This window comes from Rhinopithecus roxellana, chromosome 18 (assembly GCF_007565055.1).
Source record: "Rhinopithecus roxellana isolate Shanxi Qingling chromosome 18, ASM756505v1, whole genome shotgun sequence".
Lineage (NCBI taxonomy): Eukaryota > Metazoa > Chordata > Mammalia > Primates > Cercopithecidae > Rhinopithecus > Rhinopithecus roxellana.
This window is the reverse complement of record NC_044566.1, coordinates 11,636,653-11,661,099: the sequence shown is the minus strand read 5'-3', so window position 1 is coordinate 11,661,099 and position 24,447 is coordinate 11,636,653. Positions and strand designations below refer to the sequence as shown.

Genomic DNA, 24,447 nt, shown 5'->3' with positions numbered 1-24,447 from the left:
TTACACACTCCCTAATGATGTGAACATGAAAAGTAAAGTCGGTGAGGGATTTGAAAAGTGCCAATGCCCCTGACAACACCAACCACGCTCAACCACAAAGTGCACTACCCCAATTCAATCTCTAGAAATAAGAACATGTAAGAGTCACTAAATAAGTAAAATTGAGATGGTTGTCCATCCCAGAAAACAAAGACATAGCTGCCTCTTTGCAGGAAAGACAGGAAGCTCTAATTACTTCTGGTCCTCCTTAGACATTGCTGGGGAAATAGTCTTAAGGGAAGAGGACATGCATGCCACCCTCAGGCAGGGCAGTAAGCAGCTAGCTAGAAGACTAACATTTATTTGAAGACTTAAGGTCTATTTTTTTTAAAAGCCATGTAATTTTGTGTTCTACTCTATAACAAATCTTTTGGAGTTTAATCGCAAAACTAAAATTTTAAATGACTGATTTCTAACCTGCCAATTCTGAGCATCTCAGCCTTGCCTAAAAATATCAATCACAAATGTGGCTTGGAATCAGTATTTTTTACAAATTTTGCCAGGTGATTCTCTTTACCAAAGAGACTTCATCCTAAAAATTAATTTTCAAAATTTACTAGTGGTGCTGCTGTAGTTATGCACACTTATTATGGTTTCTATCATGGGGAAAATCAAGCTGGTTGGGTGGAACCTGAGATACAAAAGTGATAGTAAATATTGATTCTATGGAGGCAACCACAGTAAACACTATTTGTGAGGGACTGAATAGGTAGAGCTCCTCATTCCCACATTCACAGAGGATGTTCAGAAGTTCCAGTGAAGGCTTTTAGAATTCAGTCTTAAAATAAGCAATTGTAACTAACCACTTACTCATATGTCCCATTGAGAACTTGTCTTCTAAGAATATGCTCCTTGTAACTAAAGGAAAACTAAATATTTTATTCAAAGAGTTTGGACACACATGTTGAAGGAAGATTATCTCATACACTGACCAAGTTACAACTGAAAGCATAGAAAGCAGTGTGAGGGAGAAATGGGTCTAGTCTTGCTTCCTGTTTCATCTTAGGCCTTTTATTTAACTTTACTGAGCTTCAATTTCCTTGGCTGTAACATATAGTGTAAAAATGGAACAAAACTTACCGGATTGTTATAAGTATTAAGTGAGAAAATAACATACAACAATTGTTTAATAGAAGTTATTTACCACTAATAATAAGAACCTTATAACCTGCAATATTATATTATCTTCTTTTTGGGAGGTAAGCATATGATCAAAAGACTGATCAAAATAAATTACATTTCTTTTAAATCCCCATTCAAACTGTCCAGTTTTCCTTTTGTGTACTGAAGACTCTCACAAACATTTTTGCTATTCTGGTAAAAATCATGCTGGTATTAATTTTCATCTGAAAGTTCAATTTATTCTGAAATATATTCATATATTTATAAATATTATTATCATATGAAAGGCTGACTTCGGGCACCTCAGGTGGTTCACATCTTGGAGATCAATGTGCACAACAATTTTAAAAGAGATATATAGATAGTACTAAAAATATATAACTTATCACTAGTTTATAGATTTAGATGAAGTTGAATCCCATGAATCATAACATATACATAGGGATCGAAACCAGACTTAATAAAAACTTTAATGTAGAAATTATACTACATATATTATAAAGAGCTAATGTAAATGACGAGTTAATGGGTACAGCACACCAACATGGCACATGCATACAGATGTAACAAACCTGCACGTTGTGCACATGCACCCTAGAACATAAAGTATAATTTAAAAAAAGAGCTTATGGCCGGGCGCGGTGGCTCAAGCCTGTAATCCCAGCACTTTGGGAGGCCGAGACGGGCGGATCACGAGGTCAGGAGATCAAGACCATCCTGGCTAACATGGTGAAACCCCGTCTCTACTAAAAATACAAAAAACTAGCCGGGCGAGGTGGCGGGCGCCTGTAGTCCCAGCTACTCGGGAGGCTGAGGCAGGAGAATGGCGTGAACCCGGGAGGCGGAGCTTGCAGTGAGCTGAGATCCGGCCACTGCACTCCAGCCTGGGCGACAGAGCGAGACTCCGTCTCAAAAAAAAAAAAAAAAAAAAAAAAAGAGCTTATACATATGGATGTAGATCTCTATGTGTATAAAGGTTTATGAATGTACAATTAAAATACAGAAGTTTCTCAAATGGTAAAACATACACGGGCTTGGAAGTTAGACTTGAGTTCAAATCCTGGCTCTCTCACTTACCATCTGGACATATTATTTAACCTCCCAGAACTGCAAAGATGGCTTAACATATGGAAATCAATAAACATGATATATTTACATAAACAAACCAGGAACAAAAACCATATTATTATTTCAACAGATGTAGAAAAAGCATTTGGTAAAATTCAACATCTCTTTATCATGAAAACACTAAAAAATTGAGTATAAAATGAATATACCTCAAAACAATAAAGACCATATTTAACAAACCCATGGCTAACATCATACCAAAGGGGGAAAAAAATCAAAAGTCTTTCTGCTAAGATCTGGAACAAGATCAGGATGCCCATTTTCATCCCATTTATTCAACATACTATTGGAAGTTCTAGCCAGAGTGATCAGATAAGACAAAGAAATAAACGACATCCAAATTGGAAAGGAGGAAATAAAATTATCCTCATTTGCAGATGACATGATCTTATACTTAGAAAACCCTAAAGACTCCACCAAAAACTGTTAGAAATGATAAGCAAATGCAGTAAATTACAGGATACAAAACCAACACACAAAAATTAATAGCATTTATATACACCAACAGTGAACAATCTGAAAAATAAATCAAGAAAACAACCCCATTTACAATATTTATAAAAAATTTTAAAATGCCTAGGAATAATTGTGACTAAAGAAGTGAAAGATCTCTATAGTGAAAACTATCATACTCTGATGAAAGAAATTGAAGTGGACACAAAAAAATGGAAAGATATTCTATGCTCATGAATTGGAAGAATTAATATTGTTAAAATGTCAACATGACCCGAAGCAATCTACAGTTTCAATGCAATCCCTATCAAAATACCAATGACATTCTTCACTGGAATATAAAAAACTATGCTAAAATTTATATAAAACACAAAAGATTCTGAATAACCAACGCAATCCCGTGCAAAAAGAACAAAGCTGGAGGCATCATACTAACTGACTTCAAAATATACTACAAATCTATAGCAACCAAATCAGCATGGTACTGACAAAAAACAGAAAACATCCCAATGGAACAGAATAGAGAACCCAGAAATAAATACATGCTTTTACAGCCAATTCACTCTTGACAAAGGTGCCAAGAACATTAATATCTCTCATCATATAAAAATCAAATAATAAAGGATTAAAGACTTAAATCTAAGAACTGAATCTATGAAACTCCTAGAAGAAAACATTGGGCAAATGCTCCAGGACACTGGTCTGGGCATTTTTGGGGGGGATAAAATCTGAAAAGCACAGGCAACTAAAGCAAAAATAGATAAATGGGATTGAATCGAGCTCAAAACTTCTGCACAGCAAAGGAAACAATCAACAAATTGAAGTGACAGCCCAAAGAATAAGGGAAAATATCTGCTAATGATACAACTGACAAGGGATTAATAACCAGAATATATAAAGAACTCAAATAACTCAATGGGAAACAATCTAATAAACTGATTAAGAAATGGGCAAAAAATCTGAATAGACATTTCTCAAAAGAAGACATACGAATGGCAAATAGGTATATAAAACTGGGTAACATCACTAATCATCGGGGAAATGGAAATAAAAACTACAGTGAAATATCAAGTTACCCCAGTTAAAATGGCTTTTATAAAAAATACAGTGTAAGTTGGTGAGAATGGAGAGAAACAGGAACCCTCATACACTGTTGGTGGGAATGCAAATTTTGACAACCACTGTGAAAAACAGTAGGGACTGAAAAAAACTAAACATGGAACGACTCTATGATCCAGCAATTTCAGTACTGGGTATATATCCAAAAGGGAGGAAATCTATATATTGAAGAGATAGCGGCACTCACATGTTGACTGCAGCACTATTCCAAACAGCCAAAATATGGAATCAACCTAACTGCCCACCAATAGATAAATGGATAAAGAAACTATGATATGTATCTATACAGACACACAATGTAATACCATTCAGCCATAAAAATAAGTGAAATCCTGTCGTTTGCAGCAGCATGGACGGAACTGGAGGTCATTATATTAAAAGAAATAAGCCAAGCACAGAAAGACAAATATCACATCATCTCACTCATATTTAGGCCCTAAGGAAGTGGATCTTATGAGGAAGGAGAATAGATTGGTTGTTACCAGAGAAGGGGAAGGGTAAAGGCCAGGGTTGGATGAAGAAAGATTGGTGAATAGGTACAAAAATACAGTCAGATAAAAGAAAAAAACCTAGTGTTTGATAAATCAGTAGGGTGACTATAGTAAAGAGTAATCTATTATGTATTTAAAAATAGTTAGTAGAGAATAATTCAAGTGTTCCCAGTATTAAGAAAAATGTTTCAGGTAATGGATATGCCAATTGCCCTGATTTGATTATTATGCCTTACATGAATGTATCAAAATATCACATGTACTCCAAAAATACATCTATTGTGTCAATAAACATAAATAAACACATATGAATCAAGAAGATGTCATAGACCGTTGCATGAATTTGGGGCAATTATGATTTTACATATTCTACAAAACTGTCTTTTGATAAAGTCCTTAGAAATTAAAAATTAATGTTCTAAATTTCAGTATGTTTCTATTTGTATTTCTTTTTTTTTTTTTTTTTTTTTGACTTTTATTTTAGATTCAGGGATACGTGTGCAGGTTTGTTATAGAGGCAAACTGTGTGTCAAGGGGGTGTGGTGTACAGATTGTTTCACCACTCAGATAATAAGCACAGCACTTAATAGGTAGTTTTTCAATCCTCACCTTCCTCTCACCCTCCACCCTCAGGTAGGCCTCAGTGTCTGTTGTTCCCTTCTTTGTGTCCGTGTGTACTCAGTGTTTAGCTCTCATTCATAAGTGAGAAGAAGCGGTATTTGATTTTCTGTTCCTGTATAAGTTTGCTTAGGATAATGACCTCCAGCTTCATTCATGTTGCTACAAAGGACATAGTCTCATTATTTCTCTTGGCTGCATAGTATTCCATGAAAACAACTATTTAGTCAACAAAATGTATAAGACAATACTTCATTTATTTGCCAAGTACCCTAAATAATACATGACAAATAAATTTAGTTAATACATTTAAATGTATTTATTTTAATAAACTTAAAATTTATTTGGACCAGCAAGAGCAAACTGCAAAAAATTCAACTTTATATTATCTCTAATTCAACTCTTGGTGATATTTTACAAAATACCAAGTTCTATAAACTTCCCCTGGGCAAGGTGACCATAAAATGCATTGTCTACATTGAGATTCCTTAAAATCGAGTAAGAGACTGTTAGTGATTACTTTGAAACAGTAGGGATAAACCAAGATTGTCCTGGGCATCTGTGATGTGTGATCACCCTACCTTCGGGCTTAAAGCTGCTGGTCCAGTCATCACAAATATGTTCCTGAGTTCCTATTTGAATCCTGCTCTCTCTATATTAAACTTTTACATATTTAATGGTTGCATTTACTTACCTTAAAGTTTTTCTAATTATATCACTCTTGGAAGTAAGATTTCATTATTTGATACTGAGCTATGAATACGTTTTTCTTCTTTTTCAGGAATGAGAATAAAGTGTCAAGTAAGTCTTCATCTTTTCTATTTAACCTGCCAGCTCATTTTTGAACATTCCTGTTCCAGCTTCGGGGAGATTTCTGCCATCACAGTTGGTATTTCACAACACCTGTTTCTGCCACAAGCCATTGCTCTTCTCAACTTCCTTTAGGAAATGAGCTGCTTTGCTTAGTCAAATCTCATTACTCTTCATAATTGCCTTAGGTCGCCATTCATTATCAGAGAAGAATCTAAAGCTTTACTAGCACTGCTACTGAAGACATAGCTAAGATTCCCTGCTATTGGACCTTACAAGAACTAAGCTCCATTTAAAAGCAAAACTGTATACATTGTGTTGCTTCTTTATCTTGTTTGCCTCACATACTAAACAGAATCAGTTCTGGAGGTCAGCTATGAAACCCAAGATATGCAAGCTTCTGGTCTGAAACCTCTGTCACGATTAGGCTATAAAACATGCAAATCAGGCCGGGCGCGGTGGCTCAAGCCTGTAATCCCAGCACTTTGGGAGGCCGAGACGGGCGGATCACGAGGTCAGGAGATCGAAACCATCCTGGCTAACACAGTGAAACCCCGTCTCTACTAAAAATACAAAAAACCAGCCGGGCGAGGTGGCGGCGCCTGTAGTCCCAGCTACTCGGGAGGCTGAGGCAGGAGAATGGCGTGAACCCAGGAGGCGGAGCTTGCAGTGAGCTGAGATCCGGCCACTGCACTGCAGCCTGGGTGACAGAGCAAGACTCCGTCTCAAAAAAAAAAAAAAAAAAAAAAAAAAAAAAAACACATGCAAATCAATTAGGCAGAAGTTGGAACAATTGTTAACAATTTCTCTTCATCGTTTCTCTTAAATGATTAAGAGAAATGAGGTCATGGCAGTAGCTGGCAACACTGATTGCTGAAAACACAGCCATCATACCTTAGCTTAATATGTGACTAAGAGATGTGTATCATAAATTTTTTTTTTTTTTTTTTTTTTTTTTGAGAAGGAGTCTCGCTCTGTCCCCCTGGCTGGAGTGCAGTGGCGCGATCTCAGCTCACTGCATGCTCCGCCTCCCGGGTTCCCGCCATTCTCCTGCCTCAGCCTCCCGAGTAGCTGGGACTACAGGCGCCCGCCATGGCGCCCGGCTAATTTTTTGTATTTTTAGTAGAGACGGGGTTTCACCGTCGTCTCGATCTCCTGACCTTGTGATCCGCCTGCCTCGGCCTCCCAAAGTGCTGGGATTACAGGCGTGAGCCACCGCGCCCGGCCCATAAATTTTTAAAATAGTATTATTTTTAATTGACAAATCATAATTGTATTACATTAATGCAGCACCAGGTGATGTTTTGATAGATGTATACAAGACGTAACGGTTAAATCGGGCTAATTAACATATCCATCATATCACTTAACTCTTCTGTGATGATACATTTGAAATTTAATTTTTTTTTTTTTTTTTTTTTTTGAGACGGAGTCTCGCTCTGTCGCCCAGGCTGGAGTGCAGTGGCCGGATCTCAGCTCACTGCAAGCTCCGCCTCCCGGGTTCACGCCATTCTCCCGCCTCAGCCTCCCCAGTAGCTGGGACTACAGGCGCCCGCCCGCCCGCCCGGCTAGTTTTTTGTATTTTTGGTAGAGACGGGGTTTCACCGTGTTAGCCAGGATGGTCTCGATCTCCTGACCTCGTGATCTGCCCGCCTCGGCCTCCCAAAGTGCTGGGATTACAGGCGTGAGCCACGGCGCCTGGCTAAAATTTACTTTCTTAGTTATGTTGAAACGCATTATTATTAACCATTATTAACCATTATTAATGCATTATTATTAACACATTATTATTGACCATTGTCACCCTGTTGTGCAATGGATCTCAAAACTTACTCTTCCTGCTGAAACTTCGTCCCCTTTGATCAGCAACTCCTCATTCCCTTGCGGCCCCATCTTCTTCCCGTCGCAGCCCCTGGTAACCACCATTCTCCACTCTACTTCAATGAATTAACTTGTTAGGATTCCACATATGCGTGAGATCATGCAGTATTGATCTTTCTGTGCCTGGCTTATTTCACTTAGCATAATGTCCTCTAGATTCATTCATTCCTGTTATTCCAAATGACAGAATTTCTTTTTTTAAAAAAGTCGTAGTTTAGAGGATACAAAAGGAAACAAAAAAGTTTTTAAAAATGTTCAAATCAATGAACATTTTCTGTTTTATTTTGAGTTTGAATATTTCTTGAGTCTCTAAGAGTAAAACTAAATTTATGTCTGGGCTAATAGTAATGGTGAAGTGGTGCTGACAGTTTTTCTGCTTACGTGTGGGGCTTTAAAATGCAGTAATACTGAACTGAAATTTTGTTTTAAAATGAGGCTGGACATGGTGGCTCAGGCCTTTAATCCAGCACTTTGGGAGGCTGAGGCAGGCGGATCTCTTGGGGTCAGGAGTTCAAGACCAGCCTGGCCAACATGATGAAGCCCTGTCTCTACTAAAAATACAAAAATTAGCCGGGTGTGGTGGCACGCACCTGTAGTCCCAGCTACTCGGGGGGCTGAGGCAGGAGAATCTCTTGAACGTGGGAGATGGATGTTTCAGTAAGCTGAGATCATGCCACTGCACTCTAGCCTGGGTGTCAGAGTGAGAGTCGGTCTCAAAAAAAAAACAACAAAAAAGATATTATTGTTAGATTCCTGAATGAATCATCGAAGCTATAACAACTGTGATTATGAACAACATTACTACCAAGTGGCTAGCTAAGCATTTTCCTCTCAAATAGTAAACGAAGAGTCACATAAAAAGAAGACAAAATAAATGTGTGTGTGTGTGTGTGTGTGTGTGTGTGTGTGTGTGTGTGTATGCTACTAGGCAGGTTTTACACATATGGGAAAGACAAAAATGCAGCCATTTCACCATAATGGCTATGTCTCAGGTAACTAAGCACTCTGTCAACATTTATGAAATTTTTCACGGTGAACTTTATTTTTGGGATACAGTAATGAGCTGGAGCTAATATTTAGATCACAAGGCATGTTTTAATGCATTTTTTCAGCATCATTCTTTTCTTGGTACCAAATACAGCACGGAACTAGCAAAGAATACTCACTGAAGCAACTCTAGGGTCATGAGTTCAGAAGACATTCGTGTATCTGTTCTCAATTTCTGTGATCATTTATGTGCCAGTATGAGCTTTGGTTTGCCAGCATAATGCCTACTCTTCTAGCTGCATTTACAAGTTTTATAACTCTCACATTCTGACTTGGTTTTAATAAAACAGTAATTTGAAGCCAGCCTCCTGTACCCCCCGCAGTACTACACAGCTGCTTTCTTATCCAGAAGATTTCCCTGTTCTTCATCTCCATATTTATGGTCTCCAACCCACACAATATCTTTATCCATTTTCATATTCACTCATAGAACAATCTAGGCATATTCTACAGCCTACATACACTAAAAAAAAAAAAAAAAAAAAAAAAAAAAAAATCCAACTACCTACAGATTTTCTTCCATGCATTTGTCTCTTCCCTCACCCACAGAGTCAACTCCCTTACTCAACACTTGCTTCAATTTTCTTACTCTGTATATGAACTAATTCACTGCTTCTTTCTGCTTAAACTTTGTTTTCCTATTTTTTAGCCATTTCTCCTTTCCTGCTTTTAATAACTTACTTTTCTCTGTGTTTCTTTTTTATTTCATCTTCTTTATCAATTTGTCATCATGTTAATATTGTCTGTCTAAATATAATGTTATCAACCATGCCTTCAATAAATAGTTACTAATTATTTATTCTGTGTTAGGATACTAGGTAGTAAGGATAAAAAGATGAATATAACACAATATTCTCTTCCCCTTTCCCATATGTATCCTCAAGGATCTTAGAGAAAAATAGAAAAAAATAGCTATGAATGTGAGTTCTGGTTCTCGCAAGACGGACTGTACCAAATTCAACTCCCTCCACTACAAACAAATAGATAACATTAAAAACTCCACATTTGGGCTCACAATAAAAAAAAATGCATTCCAAAATGTCAAAACCTAGGAAGGAAAGCAGTAAATGAGTATGAAAGGAAGGAACATGAGTTGACATAGTGTTACAAATGGGAGCTAGGTACCCAGTATCCAAGAGCTTGGGTTTTAATGCCCACATGAGGCGGAAGACCAGGTCTTGAGCCCATGTAAAGCTTAAAGCTGGAAATACGACCCCATGCATAAAGCTAGACCATAATTTGAAAGACTTTCAGAGTGTGATATTGGTAAAGAGATAGTCCAATAGACCAGTGAAGCACAGTGGAGCCCCAGAGGAACAGATCCATGTATAGACGGGGAATTAGTGAATGAGACAGGTGAAGTTAACTCAGTGGGTAATAGTACACAATAAATAGTGCAGGCACGATTGCTTAACCATATGAAAAATTAGATTTCTCCCTCACACTGAGACATTTTAGGCAGTTTTAGTAGGTGCAACTGACATAACATAAACTGCACATACAAAAGTGTACAGTTTGATAAGTTTTGGCACATGTACAGAACCACAGTCAAGATAATGAACATATCAATAAACCCCAAAGGGTTCTTGATGCCCCTTTGTAATCCCTTATTTCCACCACAACCTTTATCACTAGGCAACTGCTGATTTATTTTCTATCATTAAAGATAAGTTTGCATTTTCTGCAATTTTATATAAATGGAATCATAGAATATGTCATCTTTTTAAATCTGGATTTATTCAGTCATCATAATTATTTTGAGATTTATCCAAGATGCTGTATACATCAATAATTCATTATTTATTATTAATAAATAGTATTTATTATATGGATATACCATCATTAGTTTATCTATCTATCTGTTGACGGAAATTTGGGTTGTCACCAGTTTGGAGTATTACAAATAAAGTTGCTGTGGGCATTCATGTGTAAATCTTTGTATGGACATACATTTTTATTTCTTTTGGTTTAATACCTGGAGTGGAATAAATGAGAGATGTGACAGGTGCCTGTTCAAGGTTTTTTCTTTCTTTCTTTTTTATTTCTTAGAGACTGAGTCTCACTGTATCACCCAGGCTGGAGTGCAGTGATGCAATCATAGCTAACTCTAGTCTCGAACTCCTAGGCTCAAGTGATTCCCCCACCTCAGTCTCCCAAAGTGCTGAGATTACAGGCTTGTGCCACTGTACCCAGCCTGATCAACTTTTCTTTTTTTAACAGAGTTGTAATATTTGTTGTAAAGTTGTAATATTTGTACCATCCTCTACCCCCCCAAAATAGCTTATGGGAGTTAGTTTCTTCTCATCATTAATGCTGTATGCCACGCACTGATGCAGAGGACAAAATAAATTTGGTAGGCACCATTTGATTCACTTATTTAAAAAACACACAAAATCTCCAAGGATTTGAAAGTGGAATGAGAGTTGCTGATTAGGGCATCTAACTAGTTGGTCCATGCTCTCTTATTACTGAGTTTCTTCTTCATTTACGCTCTTAGCAATGGGCTTAATTTCATCACCACCACGCTGGGCTCAGGATTGTGTAGCCCATGCTCTAAAACTAAGAATTTGTCATGTGCTCCCTTTTACTGTTAATCCAGGAATGGTCTAAAGCACACTTAAGAAATTGTGGGAAAAAAAAGATTGGTTAATAAGATAAAAGGTGATTAAATAAAAATAAATTATTTTAGAGTTATAAATTACTCTAGAGTTATGATTATTGAAAAATTTGAAATGTCATGTTCTTGACCCATCATATACTCTGGCATCCAGAAGCTAATTAGGAAAAAAATTCAAAATTCATGATGATAAAAAGGTCAGCCCATCTGAAAGATACAATGACACTTTATGCGCCTAATTAAAGTTGAAAATTATATAAAGCAAAAACTGACAAAAATAAGAGAGATTGAAATTTTTTCTCATGTGTAGAAAATTGAATAGCTCTCTCAGAAATTGATAGAACAACCCTGATTTTAAAAACCAAGAAGGATAGAACGACCTAGAACAAATTATCAGCCAACTTGACTTCGGTAACATTTATAGATATTATACTCAAAAACTGCAGACTTAACTTTCTTTTTTTCAAATTCTCATGGAATTTTCACCAATTTAGACCATATAATGCTCCTTAAAATGATTCCTAATGAATTTCAAAAGGCTGAAATTTCACAGGGACTATTGTCTGACCACAACAGAATAAACTTATGCTCCCAAATAACATTTTTAGAAAATCTCATCTTTCTAAAAATACACTTCTAAATAACCTATGGGCCAAAAGAGAAATCACGTATGATATTAGAAGACACTTGAATAATAATAAAAATACAACATATTAACGTTTTGGAAATGCAGGTAAAACAATGCTTAGAGGAAAATTATATTTTTAAATTATTGTATTAGAAAAATGTTAAAAGATGCCTATATACCTTCGTTTTATGAAATACGAAAAAGAAAATAAAAACTAAAAGCAGAAATAAGGAAATAATGAAGATAAAAAATCAATGTGAAAAACAGACTAACAACAGGAAACATTAAATAGGGCAAAGATTCTTGTGTGTGTGTGAAAAGATTAATACAACTGAGAAGACATGAAAAAATGGAGAAAGATACAAATTATCAATGTCAGGAAAAAAATGACTTATTACCACTATTCTACAGATGTTAAAAAGATAATCATGTTTAAAAGATAATCAGAGGGCATTTGTATAAACATTATGCAATATTGACAATCTATAAAAATAGGTAAGATCTTTGAAAAGCAAATTTACCAACTTAACAGAACAAGAAAGGTAACAACTCCATAGCTCTGTATGTTGAATACATTTAATTTGTAATGAAAAACGTTCTCACAAAGAAAATTTCAGGCCCTGAGTTTTACTCATGAATTCTATCAAACATTTAAGAAAGAAAGAATATGAATCTTATATGAACCCTTGGAAACATGTTCCGCTTGTTTTATGAGGACAGCATTACCCAGATTTCAAAATCTAGTAAAGATATTTCAATTAAAAAAGCCTAAAAATAATGCTCCTTGTGAACAAAGATGCAATAATTTGTAACAAAACATTAGCAAATTAAATCTTACAAGGCATAAAGAGGAATACAATATGACCAAATTAGCAATATACCAGAAATGCAAGATTAGCTTCTATTAAAAAAATCCATCATGTAATTCAGTACATTAACAGAATAAAAGAGAAAAGCACTGGACAAAATATACATACATCAATGATTAAAAACTCTTAGCACCATAGGAATTAAAGGTAACTTCCTCACTTTCAAAACTCTACAGCTCACATCCCACTTAACAGAAATACTGAAAGCTTCTCCTAAGACATTGATGTCCACTTCAACCACTAAATTAAGAATACATCTTGACCCTTACCTCATAAGAAACACACAAATTAATTTGAGAAGGATCATAATTTTCAGGGAGTACCTCATAAGAAATACACAAGTTAATTTGAGAAGGATGATAATTTTCAGAAAGTAGAATAATAAATGCAACAACTTACTCTCTGGATTTAATTCTGACAGAAAAAGGAAATAGTTCCCTCAAGACATATATAATAAATATGTAAAGATTTTTATATTCACCAAAATCTCAGTAAAGTGGGTAGAGACACAATTTCAATAGTAGGGGAAAATAATAATATGTCCAGAAAATGGTTATCAAAAAGTTATTTTCCAAGGCTATTTTGAACAACAATAATGAAGAGTGGGAGTGGGGTGAGTAGCAACAGTGTTTTTCTTTTAAAAATAATTTTGAGGAGATTATTCACTCACAACATGCAAGAATAAAAATTATATTAAAAACAAGAAAAAATGAGATCTTTACTTCAACATAATTCTATGGATAATCAAGGAAGGCATGGTATCTGTCCACACTTAGGTGAACCTAAGGTAAATTTGTTTCTTTCTTTCTTTTTTTGAGACAGAGTCTCATTCCGTGGCACAGGCTGGAGTGCAGTGGTGCGATCTCAGCTCACTGCAATCTTCACCTCCTGGGTTCAAGTAATTCTCCTGTCTCAGCCTCCTGAGTAGCTGGGATTACAGGTGCCCACCACCATGCCCAGCTAATTTTTGTATTTTTAGTAGAGATGGGGTTTCATCATATTGGTCAGACTGGTCTGGAACTCCTGACCTCAGGTTGTCTACCCGCCTCAGCCTTCCAAAGTGCTGGGATTACAGGTGTGAGCCACTGTGCTCAGCCCCCTAAGGTAAATTTCTAAGTAGGTATGAGATGCATGCATATACCTTCTAAATAAAAATAAAATAAAATAAAATAAAATTAATTAAGGCCTTGACTAATAGGTAATGCTTTACTGTTTAACATTTAACCAGTGAAATTATACTGATGTTTTTGAAGTTACTGCATTCATTCCTAATTTCTTAGAAACTTGCACATGCCTCCTGGTCTAAAAGCACGTGGAAACAAAATCTCTACCCTTTTGGAGTTGACATTCTTTGGGGTGGTGCAACAGCAAGCAATTAAATTCACTTTTAGTCTTTAGTACATTATGTAATTATTAGGAGTTGCATAATATACATATACTATTTGTGCATGAATTAGAAATTCAATTATTAAATATACTTCTGGGAGAGACTAATAATTAAATGACCATTATAAATGTGAAATAAACTCAGAATTAATTTAGTTACTTTGTCAGCAAAATAACATAGCCATGAATTAGTCATAGATGTTTTCCTTTCACATTCTTACAAGTGTAAGTTTTGGTCTTCTTTATCGCTCTTTCCTTTTTTTTTTTTTAAACATGTTATCTCTCTTTTGGAGGATACACTTATACCTACCACCTCAGCATGTAAGCGTGTTTACATATTTCTTTTTTTTTTTTTTTTTTTGAGACGGAGTCTCGCTGTGCCGCCCAGGCTGGAGTGCAGTGGCCGGATCTCAGCTCACTGCAAGCTCTGCCTCCCAGGTTCACACCATTCTCCCGCCTCAGCCTCTGAGTAGCTGGGACTACAGGCGCCCGCCACCGCGCCCGGCTAGTTTTTTGTATTTTTAGTAGGGACGGGTTTCACCGTGTTAGCCAGGAGGGTCTCGATCTCCTGACCTCGTGATCCACCCGCCTCGGCCTCCCAAAGTGCTGGGATTACAGGCTTGAGCCACCGCGCCCGGCCACATATTTCTTTATGACAACAAAGTAATGATGGCTAGCATACAGTGAACGCCTTTACTATGTGCTGGTCACTTTGCTTGTCTTTACATTCATTCCCTCATTCACTCTTGCTGATACCTCTAGAAAGTATGTCCTGTTGTTAATGCACTTCACTGAGGAATAACCTAAATAATTGATGCAAACTCATACAATAAAGTGTTGGAATTGAGTCAAGCTTATCATGATGTCTATACTCACAGAGATATTCACTTATTTGTGGTTTATCTACTTTGTATATATATACATAGACTTTATGAAAAAAATGCTTCAAGTGCAGAAAACACAACATAACCCTTTCAGTATTTTTAAACTCAATGATCCTTATATAACCAATTGGTTTGTAAGTAGATATTGATACATTAAAAATATTTTGAAGAGGAATGGCTGCTTGTAATCTCTTTTTGAATTTTATAAAGTGCTTTAAATCTAATTTCTATGATTTGAATCAAGATTTTTTCAATTGGTAATTTATGGATGAGTTCTTCATTTATAAATATACAAATTCCTATGTGAAGATTTGAATACAAGGTGTAAAATCAGTTGTATTATCCCCAATCCCTGCTGCCCTGAAATCTGGCATAATCATATCTGTTGCACTTCTGGGTTATGCTTGGAACCCCAAACTCTGTATCTAGCCAACACCTAATGGGACACTTCTGGACCATCCAGGGGCCAACATCCCACTCTGCTCTCTTCTGCCATCACATCCCTGGAGTTGTATATTTACAATGATCAGCCAAGTAGAAGAGGCAGGTGCCCTATTGCATAATACATAATAGGTAATTGAAGTACATACATTCTATCTTACCCACCAACTCCACAATGGACAAATGCAACAGATAGTATGTAGTGTTTTGTCTAGAAACAATGTTATAATCATTTGGGAAACTATTTTAGGGAATGATGACCAAAGTTAATAATAATAAAAATGAGGTTTTTTTCCTAACATGTAACTCACTCTAATATGAAAAACTTCCTCAGTGAAGCTTTAGGTTTCTGTTATTGTTAGCACATTCCCCATTTTGCCACACTGAGAAAGGTTTCTAAATGTATACTTTGCATTTGCTTAATCTACTTTCCCACCAGCTTACATTTTCCAGTCTGTCTTGTTTTGAATACTTGTCTTTAAAAATTGGACAAAACAGAAATTAGCCGGGCATGGTGGTGCATGCCTGTAGTCCCAGCTACTCGGGAGGCTGAGGCAGGAGAAATGCTTGAACCTGGGACGCGGAGGTTGCAGTGAGCTGAGATAGCACCACTGCACTCCAGCCTCGCGACCGAGCGAGACTCCATCTCAAAAATAAGATAAAATAAAATAAAAATTGGACAAAACAATACTGAGGAAGCAGAGACACAGAACAAAGAGGACATAAACACTGTTTGAAAAATCTGACACAGAGGTTATTCTCATGAAAATTACAGAGATAGCTTTGTTAATCAACCAGATTAAAATGTAGTTAATAGATAAACTTACCCCGGCTTTGTGTCATTTACTACACAGTGATAAGTAAATGTTCCAAACATCTGAACTCCTAAAATTCCATAAAGAAGTAGAAAGAAAAGTAGGAAAATGGAAACACTCCATATTTGTTCTCCTGATCGCCTAGGGAAAAAAAGAAGTAGGTAAAGTACATAACACTTACGAAAAATCTTCATAAACTTTTCCTCTTAACTTACTGTAAAGTAGCACTCACTTTAAAATATTTGTAATTCTGGTCCTTGGCAGTTCAAATCGGAAATAAATCCGGAATGCTCGGATCATAATCAGTGGCCGTGGAATCCGCAACATGCCCCAAGGTGACATCTGATCAACTATATCAGCAATTTCAAACACCTACAAATTAAAAGATGGGTAAATGAGGTCGGATTTTCCCTTAGCATTGCTCATACTCATGGAATATACAGATGTTAGCAGCATAAGTAGGTGCACCTCTGCTCTGAATTTAGTCCTACATTATTTTCCACCAAAATCCACTTCCTTTCGAGTATGTTTTGAATCTATAGCTATCTTAACAGAGACAAATACATAAACTAATGAGAACATCATTAATCTTGTTCATTTCCTGTCTCATTCATTAAGACAGTTTTTAATTACAAGAAGTGCCAACTTAGAATATAAAATAAGTATGCTGTCTTTCTCATTAATAATGTTCTTTGGTGGAAGCTTTTGAATGTCTAGAAAATAAAGTAATAGAGAAAGGGTTAAAATTATGAAACACTATTTACTAACAGAGGCAAAATAATAATTAGAAATGTTTGTCAATCACACAATAGTTATTCAATGGAAAAGGACATATTAATATGAGAAACGATTCAACCTGAGAAAGCTGATTAAAAAATATATGAGTGATGAAATTCAATTGTGGGAAAGATGAACTTTATAAAAATAAGAAAGGAAAGCTTATCAACAAACACTATGATGAGTTGGCAGAACGGTCTGTGAAGTTTTGAATTCTGAATTTTTAAATAAAGAATAGATGAATAAACTCTAGAGACCTGTACAACATCGTACCCATAGTTAACAATAATTTATTGTACAGTTAAAATTCGTTAAAACAGTAGATCTCATGCTAGGGGTTCTTACCACAATCAAATCAAAACAGATCAAATAAAATCAGAAGAATATAGTAACTTTAGTTGAATTAAAAGGCAAAATCATGTCTGAATGAATGCACGGAAATTAATTCTACTTATTTTCCAATCGAATCTCTCCTGTAAGCCTTTTTAATGTATGTTCCCCATCTCTTATAATAAAGCATTTAATATTTGCAATGTAGTATTTTATGTTGGCTAATACCCATCCAAATATGAGAAGACTAGACTTTAAATTTTTAAGTTCGATTTTTTATTTACAAATATAGAAATAAAACCCACATTGTTTCCTTCATTTCAGGGAATATATATAGCTGATTAATACTAACAATTTTCTATAGTATTGATTTTCATTTCTGATTGAGAAATAATTCACAAATGTAACTGACAATAATTAAGATATTATAGTTATTGACTTTTCTAATAATAAAATGTTTGAGGTGATATAAATGCTAATTATGCAGATTTGATCATTACACCTGGCATACATCAAATATCACTCAGTCCCCCATAAATACATATAAGTATTATGTATCAATTAAAATTAATTTTTCGAATTTCAAATATGTCAGTGTAAACAGATTAATCACATCTGTTAAAATAAAAATAAAATAAACATAATGCTGTAGGCAGTTACACAATCACATTTGATATATATTTTGTAATATTTCTATGTAGACTTTTAAAGCAAAATAATTCCCATTTGGGAGAATATCCCCTTGTAATTTAAAAAATATTTAATTACCTGTAGCACCAAAGAAACCCAAAGGCAAAAGACCATAAATCCATCAAAAACACACCAGCGATCTTTCACATAGGAACTATCCCCCTAAAAATAAATTTTACATGGCATTATTAGGGAGAGCAAATATTTTAAAGAAAAATCTGTGGAGGAAAGTGTCAAATGTTAATTCAATAAAAGCTATCTACAATTTTTGTATCATAATAGAACAGACTTTCACAGGGAATAAGTTTAGCATTTTAAGTAGCATTACTTATAAGAAAAATATTTTATAAAAGACAAGCAACTGCAGAACTTTGCAGGTAAAATACTTAATTCATGCAAAGGGAAAATATCACATTCTTTTTCTCTCAGCCACACAAATTCGAACACTTAAAGAACCAGAAGCCATTCTTCCAAATATGCTATGTAGGTCCTAAGCCAGCTCCCTGTCTACAAGAACCAAGAGCACACTGTGGTCAACAGGAAGGTCTTTAAACCTATTAGGTTTAGCACCATTAGTAGGAAAATTAACAAGGCATTCACTTCAAGCTGATTAAAAAGTGAAGAAGAAAAAAAGCTCATTATCACTGGTCATTAGAAAAATGCAAATCAAAACCACAATAAGATACCATCTCACGCCAGTTTAATGGCGATCATTAAAAAGTAAGGAAACAACAGATGCTGGAGAGGATGTGGAGAAATAGGAACACTTTTACACGTCGGTGGAGTGTAAATTAGTTCAACCATTGTAAAAGACAGTGTGGCGATTCCTCAAGGATCTAGAACCAGAAATACCATTTGACCTAGCAATTCCATTACTGGGTATATACCCAAAGGATTATAAATCATTCTACTATAAAGACACATACACACATATGTTTGTTGCAGCACTATTCACAATAGCAAAAACTTGGAACCAATCCAAATGCCCATCAATCACAGACTGGATAAAGAAAATGTGGTACGTATATACTATGGAATATTGTGCAGCCATAAAAAAGGATGAGCTCATGTTTCTTGAAGGGACATGGATGAAGCTGGAAACCATCATTCTCAGCAAACTAACACAGGAACAGAAAATCGAACACCGCATGTTCTCACTCATAAGTGCGAGTTGAACAATGAGAACGTATGGATACAGGGAGGGGAACATCACACACTGGGGCCTGTCAGGGTGTGGGGGGCTAGGGGAGGGACAGCATTAGGAGAAACACCTAATGTAGATGACGGGTTGATGGGTGCAGCAAACCACCATGTGTATTTGTATGTATGCTGAAAACATTATTTGTCCTATGTAATAGGACATAGGTATACATATATATACCTAGGTATACATGCTACATGGCATGTGTATCCCTATGTAACAAAACTGCACGTTCTGCAAATGTACCCCAAAACTTAAAGTATAATAATAATAAAAAGATCTAACTATCCTAAATATATATGCACTTTACACAGGAACACCCAAATTTATAAAGCAAGTTCTTAGAGACGTTCAAAGAGACTTACAGTTCTGCACAATAATAATGGGAGATTTCAACACCTGATGGTATTAGATCATTAAGGCAAAAACCCCCAAAGATCAAATGGACCTGATAGATATCTACAGAACTTTCCACTGTATATATGTGGATATATATACACACACATATATATACATTTTTTCTCATTGTCACATAGCACATATTCTAAAATCAACACTTAATCAGACATAAAACACCTCTCAGAAAATGCAAAAGAACTGAAATCAAAACAACTATTCTCTTGGACCACAGTGCAATAAAAATAGAATCCAAGACTAACCAAAAAAAGTGAAGAAGAAACTTGTCTTAATTTGCAAGGAAAATATATATTGACTTTAATTTTAATTGGGATTGTATATGTAAAAGAAAGATAAAGATGTATCACTTTCATTTTTGAATAGGGAATCTATTCTGACATTAGAATGTATGCTTTAATAACATGGGAATTTAAAAAAATGCCTTTGGAATAATAAAACAGAAAACTTCATGAGGTCAAAAATTAGAAACTTTAAATAGAAAAGCCTTTGCTTTTTTAGGACTACCCCATTAAGTCATTAATTCTGTAGTCATCCATGTAACTCAGTTTTGAATTCAGTCACATATATTATTACCTCCTCTAATTAAACCTGCTAGGGAAATAAAAATAGAAATAAAATGTCAAAATTTCAAATCAAATGATAAAACATGTTGCAGGATATTGACATAAGCTTCCACCTTTAGTAACAAATAGGTGTCCAAATGTCTCCTTGAGAGGTTTCTGAAAATAATTTATAGTGTATGCAAAACTAACACTATGATAAAACACTTAATGGAAGTTTTCTGACCGAAACATAAAGTATAAGTTCAACTTAATGAACATTGAGTAAGTGCCTGTTTTACATTAGAGGATATATAATGTCTAGCTAACACACATACACACACACACACACACACACACCACCATCATCAGCACCACCAGCAACAACCAAAAGAACAACAATCTTGTAGAAAAAACATATGTGAACATATCCAGCTAATATATAAGGCAAAATAACTTAAAGTTATAAACATGGTGGGAAAGATGGTAAGATTAATTCTATGGGGAGTTTAGAGAAACTAATGTTAATTCCCAAATGAATGGACAAATGATGTTTTCAGTAGCAAGATAATCAGCCAAACTTGGTGACTCCTGGGTTTGGGAGACTCACAAAAGAGATATGAAAGCAAACTCCGAAGCTTGGCTCTGGGTGACAAGAAAGACAATGGCCCTATTAAACTGTGTGACTATCATTATATGAAGATGCTACTGGTGCTCCTGGTGTTGATGTGCTACACGTAAGCACATCACAAAGGTTAAATATACAACAAATAATTTAAGGTGTTTTTATAGTCATCTTCAACTTTTTTTATAGCTGTGTTTTTTAATAGTTGTGTTAAAGATCTCACAAACACCTTTAACTATAAGCATCATACTTGCCTCATATATTGCACAATGAATTGAAAATGTAAATTAATTATAATCTAAATACAGATAATATAGCCAATACAAATTTGACTTTTATCTGAGCCTTTGATTAACACCCAAGAAAATAATAGAATATGAATTATGTAAGTTGTGCTTTGCCTTCCTTCCTTCCTTCCTTCCTTTTCTTCCTTCCTTCTTTCCTTCCTTCTTTCCTTCCATCCTTCCTTTCTTTCCCCCGAGCCCCTCCCTCCCTCCCTCCCTCTTTCCCTCCCTTCTTTCCTGTCTTCCTTCCTTCCCTCAGCTCATAAGCATCCCTTTAATCTAGGCAGTGTTCAAGAACTAGGGATACAAGGGTGAACACAGCAAACACTTCTGTCTTTACACAATTTACATTCTGAATGAAATAAAATATTCATTATGTTATATGTTGACAAGTGTCATGAAGAAAAATAAAAGTGTCTATTTTCAAGGGGACTTTTATTAAATTAACAAATGTTTCTTACTTGTGTGTTAGGGAAAAAGAAAAAGAAAATTACCACTTCATCTTTATTTTAAGAACTAGGCATAGTTGTGACTTGTTTTAAAAAATGCAAAGAATTCCAAAAATGAAAACTGAAATTTTATGGGACTCAGCAGAGAACTATGTTAAAATTGGAGCAATTCATGAGTAAATATTAGGCAGGAAAAGAGTAATTATAGATTGCTGAGTACATGGGCACCCAAATAGGATGAATTTATGTGGTACTTTTTCAAAAGTATTAAATAGAACAGTATTACTATTTTATTTCATTTTTGTCATTGACAATGTTATATGTAGTAGCATTGCAATTACCCTCCTTTCAATTGCTCATAATTTGCTTTAGAAACGAATTAAAGTCAGTGGAACATAGAATGAGAGCTCACCATTATATTGAGGTTCATTTACAATGTTAACAAATGAGGATAAACAGTGCTATTTCCCTTTGTGTTGTGGGGAGTGGGCAGGCAAGTGAGTGGTCAGGAGCCAAAGGTGGAGGACACCCATGCTTTCCACAATGTATTCTGATATGTTTCTGGACCAATGCTTACATGTCAAATTTTTAAAAATAGCTTTTCAACTTTTTTTAAGTTGGACATTTTAGCTTTAACAAGAATCACTTCGCCATTTGGCAAAAATAAATTTAAATTAAAAAATTGGGGCCTCACCAATTCAGAATGAAAAGCTATCAATAACAGATGTGACTGAATTTTTGTTTCTAATTTGTTTGCTAAGGAAATTTAATGTTGTAAAACTGGCCCACACTATGTTTCAAACTATATAAAATAATGAATTATTTTAAATCATTTTAGAAACACCAGTGGTGATCAGAAATTAGAAGCATACAAACATCTTAATTTCAAACGACCTCGGTTATAAAAACGGGCTTAGCAAAAATTCTATGTAATTTAGAAAACTTTCTTTTCCATAGAAAGTAATTTAATTGTTTTGTTTGGAATGTTTTCTGCCTTGGACTTTTCAGAAACATATAGTGGCATTCACGTGTCACCAATAAGCTCAGCACACGCTAGATGGTATGCAGTGGTCAATCAGAATTGGCCTCTTTTTATTTTCCCAGTAAAATATGGAAATAAACCTCTGGGCACAAGTTTCATGTATTATCTTTTGGCTCACGTTTCCACGAGTCATTCAATATTCATAAACGCCTTTTATAAGCAGAGTTATCATGACCCAAGATACAAAGGACAGCAACACTCAGCATTTTTCCATTTGTAAAACATCTTTGGCTTTTTTTTTTTTAAGAAAAAAATGTTTATTATTTATTACACTAAACAATTCTGACCACCAACAACCAATGGGGTCCAGGAGAGAAGAACATCTTGCTTCTCAACAAACTTTCCTCCCTTGCTTTAACATTTTTGAGGATTCTTTCCCAAACCTATTACATCTGAATTATGATGGTTACAAATTTTCCAACTCTGCCACTCCTTCCAGTGCATTATTTTTAGTGTCTTCATTAAAGGGGCAAAATAAAATAAAATAAAATAAAATAAAATAAAGATTCCGTACTTGTAATAACAAAACAATGTTGGAAACTGTCATTAAATCAGGACAATTGAAAAAAAGATCTGTTCCCAGACTCACCGGACTATAAATTTAGGAAGTACACAAAAAAATTAAAAATTAATTATACTCAATAGGATACATTAAATATGTACAGTTTTTGTATGTCAATCATACCTAAGTAGTTTTAAAAACAAATGATCCGGCCCATACCGCCAACTAATAAAGAACAAACAAATGAGTCATACAAAAGAAAAATCACACATTTTGGTTTACTCCTACTTTTGAGTTAAGAACACTAACAATAAAATTTGCATGCAACGAATATGGTTCCCTAAACACAACAGATGAATTATTTTATATACACATCTTATTTTTATTTATGGAGAATCGGTTAATAAACACATTTTAAGTTCAACGTATTATGTATTTATGAGTGGGAAGCAACCTTAAACCTTTTAAACACCAGAAATATACAAAACAATTATAGGTGAACTAATACAAAGTCCCTTGTGTTTTGATCCTGGGTCAAACCATAGAAATCTCAGGTTAAGAGAACTTTGAAAAATATTGTTTCGAATATTAAAAATCATGTGTTTGAGGGAGGGAGAGAACAGCCTTTCTTTGCCTTAAAATACTTTACGTTTTATGAAATTGCAATTGGAGTGAAGCAGCTCCTAAAGTAGTCAGTGTTCAGAGGAAGAGAAAATTGAGCACAAGAGCCAACTACCGTTTTACTCAACTCGTTCACAATGCTCAGCTGAAGAACTTCTCACTCGAAAGACCTGTTGAAGGTCAGGCACAGTGGCTCATGTCCATAATCCCAGCATTTTGAGAGGCCGAGGCGGGTGGATCACTTGAGTCCAGGCGTTTGAGACCAGCCCGGCCAAACATGGGGAAACCCCATCTCTACTAAAAAAAAAAAAAAAAAAAAAAAAAAAAAAGCTGGATGTGGTGGCAGGTGCCTGTAATCCCAGCTACTCGGGAGGCTGAGGTAGGAGAATCACTTGAACTCAGGAGGCAGAGATTGCACTGAACTGAGATTGCACCAAGTGCACTCCGGCCTGGGCAACAGAGTGAGACTGCTGTCTCAAAAGACAAAACAAAACAAAAAAGAGCTGCTGCTGAAGTCATGTCTATTTTAGAAAAGTAGTATGAATGAGTTTTCTACATATTAACTACAATTTCTGGTAATTTGCGAAATGTTTTTCCCATTTTTAAATCTGAGAGTCTATCT

At 35.3% G+C, this 24,447-nt stretch overlaps 1 protein-coding gene across 1 annotated transcript in view; it reads right to left on the bottom strand.

Moving 5' to 3' along the window:
• The window catches only part of LOC115894612 (sodium leak channel non-selective protein-like), a 151,314-nt gene that overhangs the window by 91,079 nt on the left and 35,788 nt on the right, over positions 1–24,447 (bottom strand). Inside the window, exons 4-6 of the mRNA XM_030922409.1 lie at positions 18,224–18,307; positions 16,581–16,720; positions 16,361–16,489 (exon numbers count right to left, since the gene is read on the bottom strand). Coding sequence (XP_030778269.1) covers positions 16,361–16,489; positions 16,581–16,720; positions 18,224–18,307 — 353 coding nt within the window. The remainder of the gene's footprint in view (positions 1–16,360; positions 16,490–16,580; positions 16,721–18,223; positions 18,308–24,447) is intronic.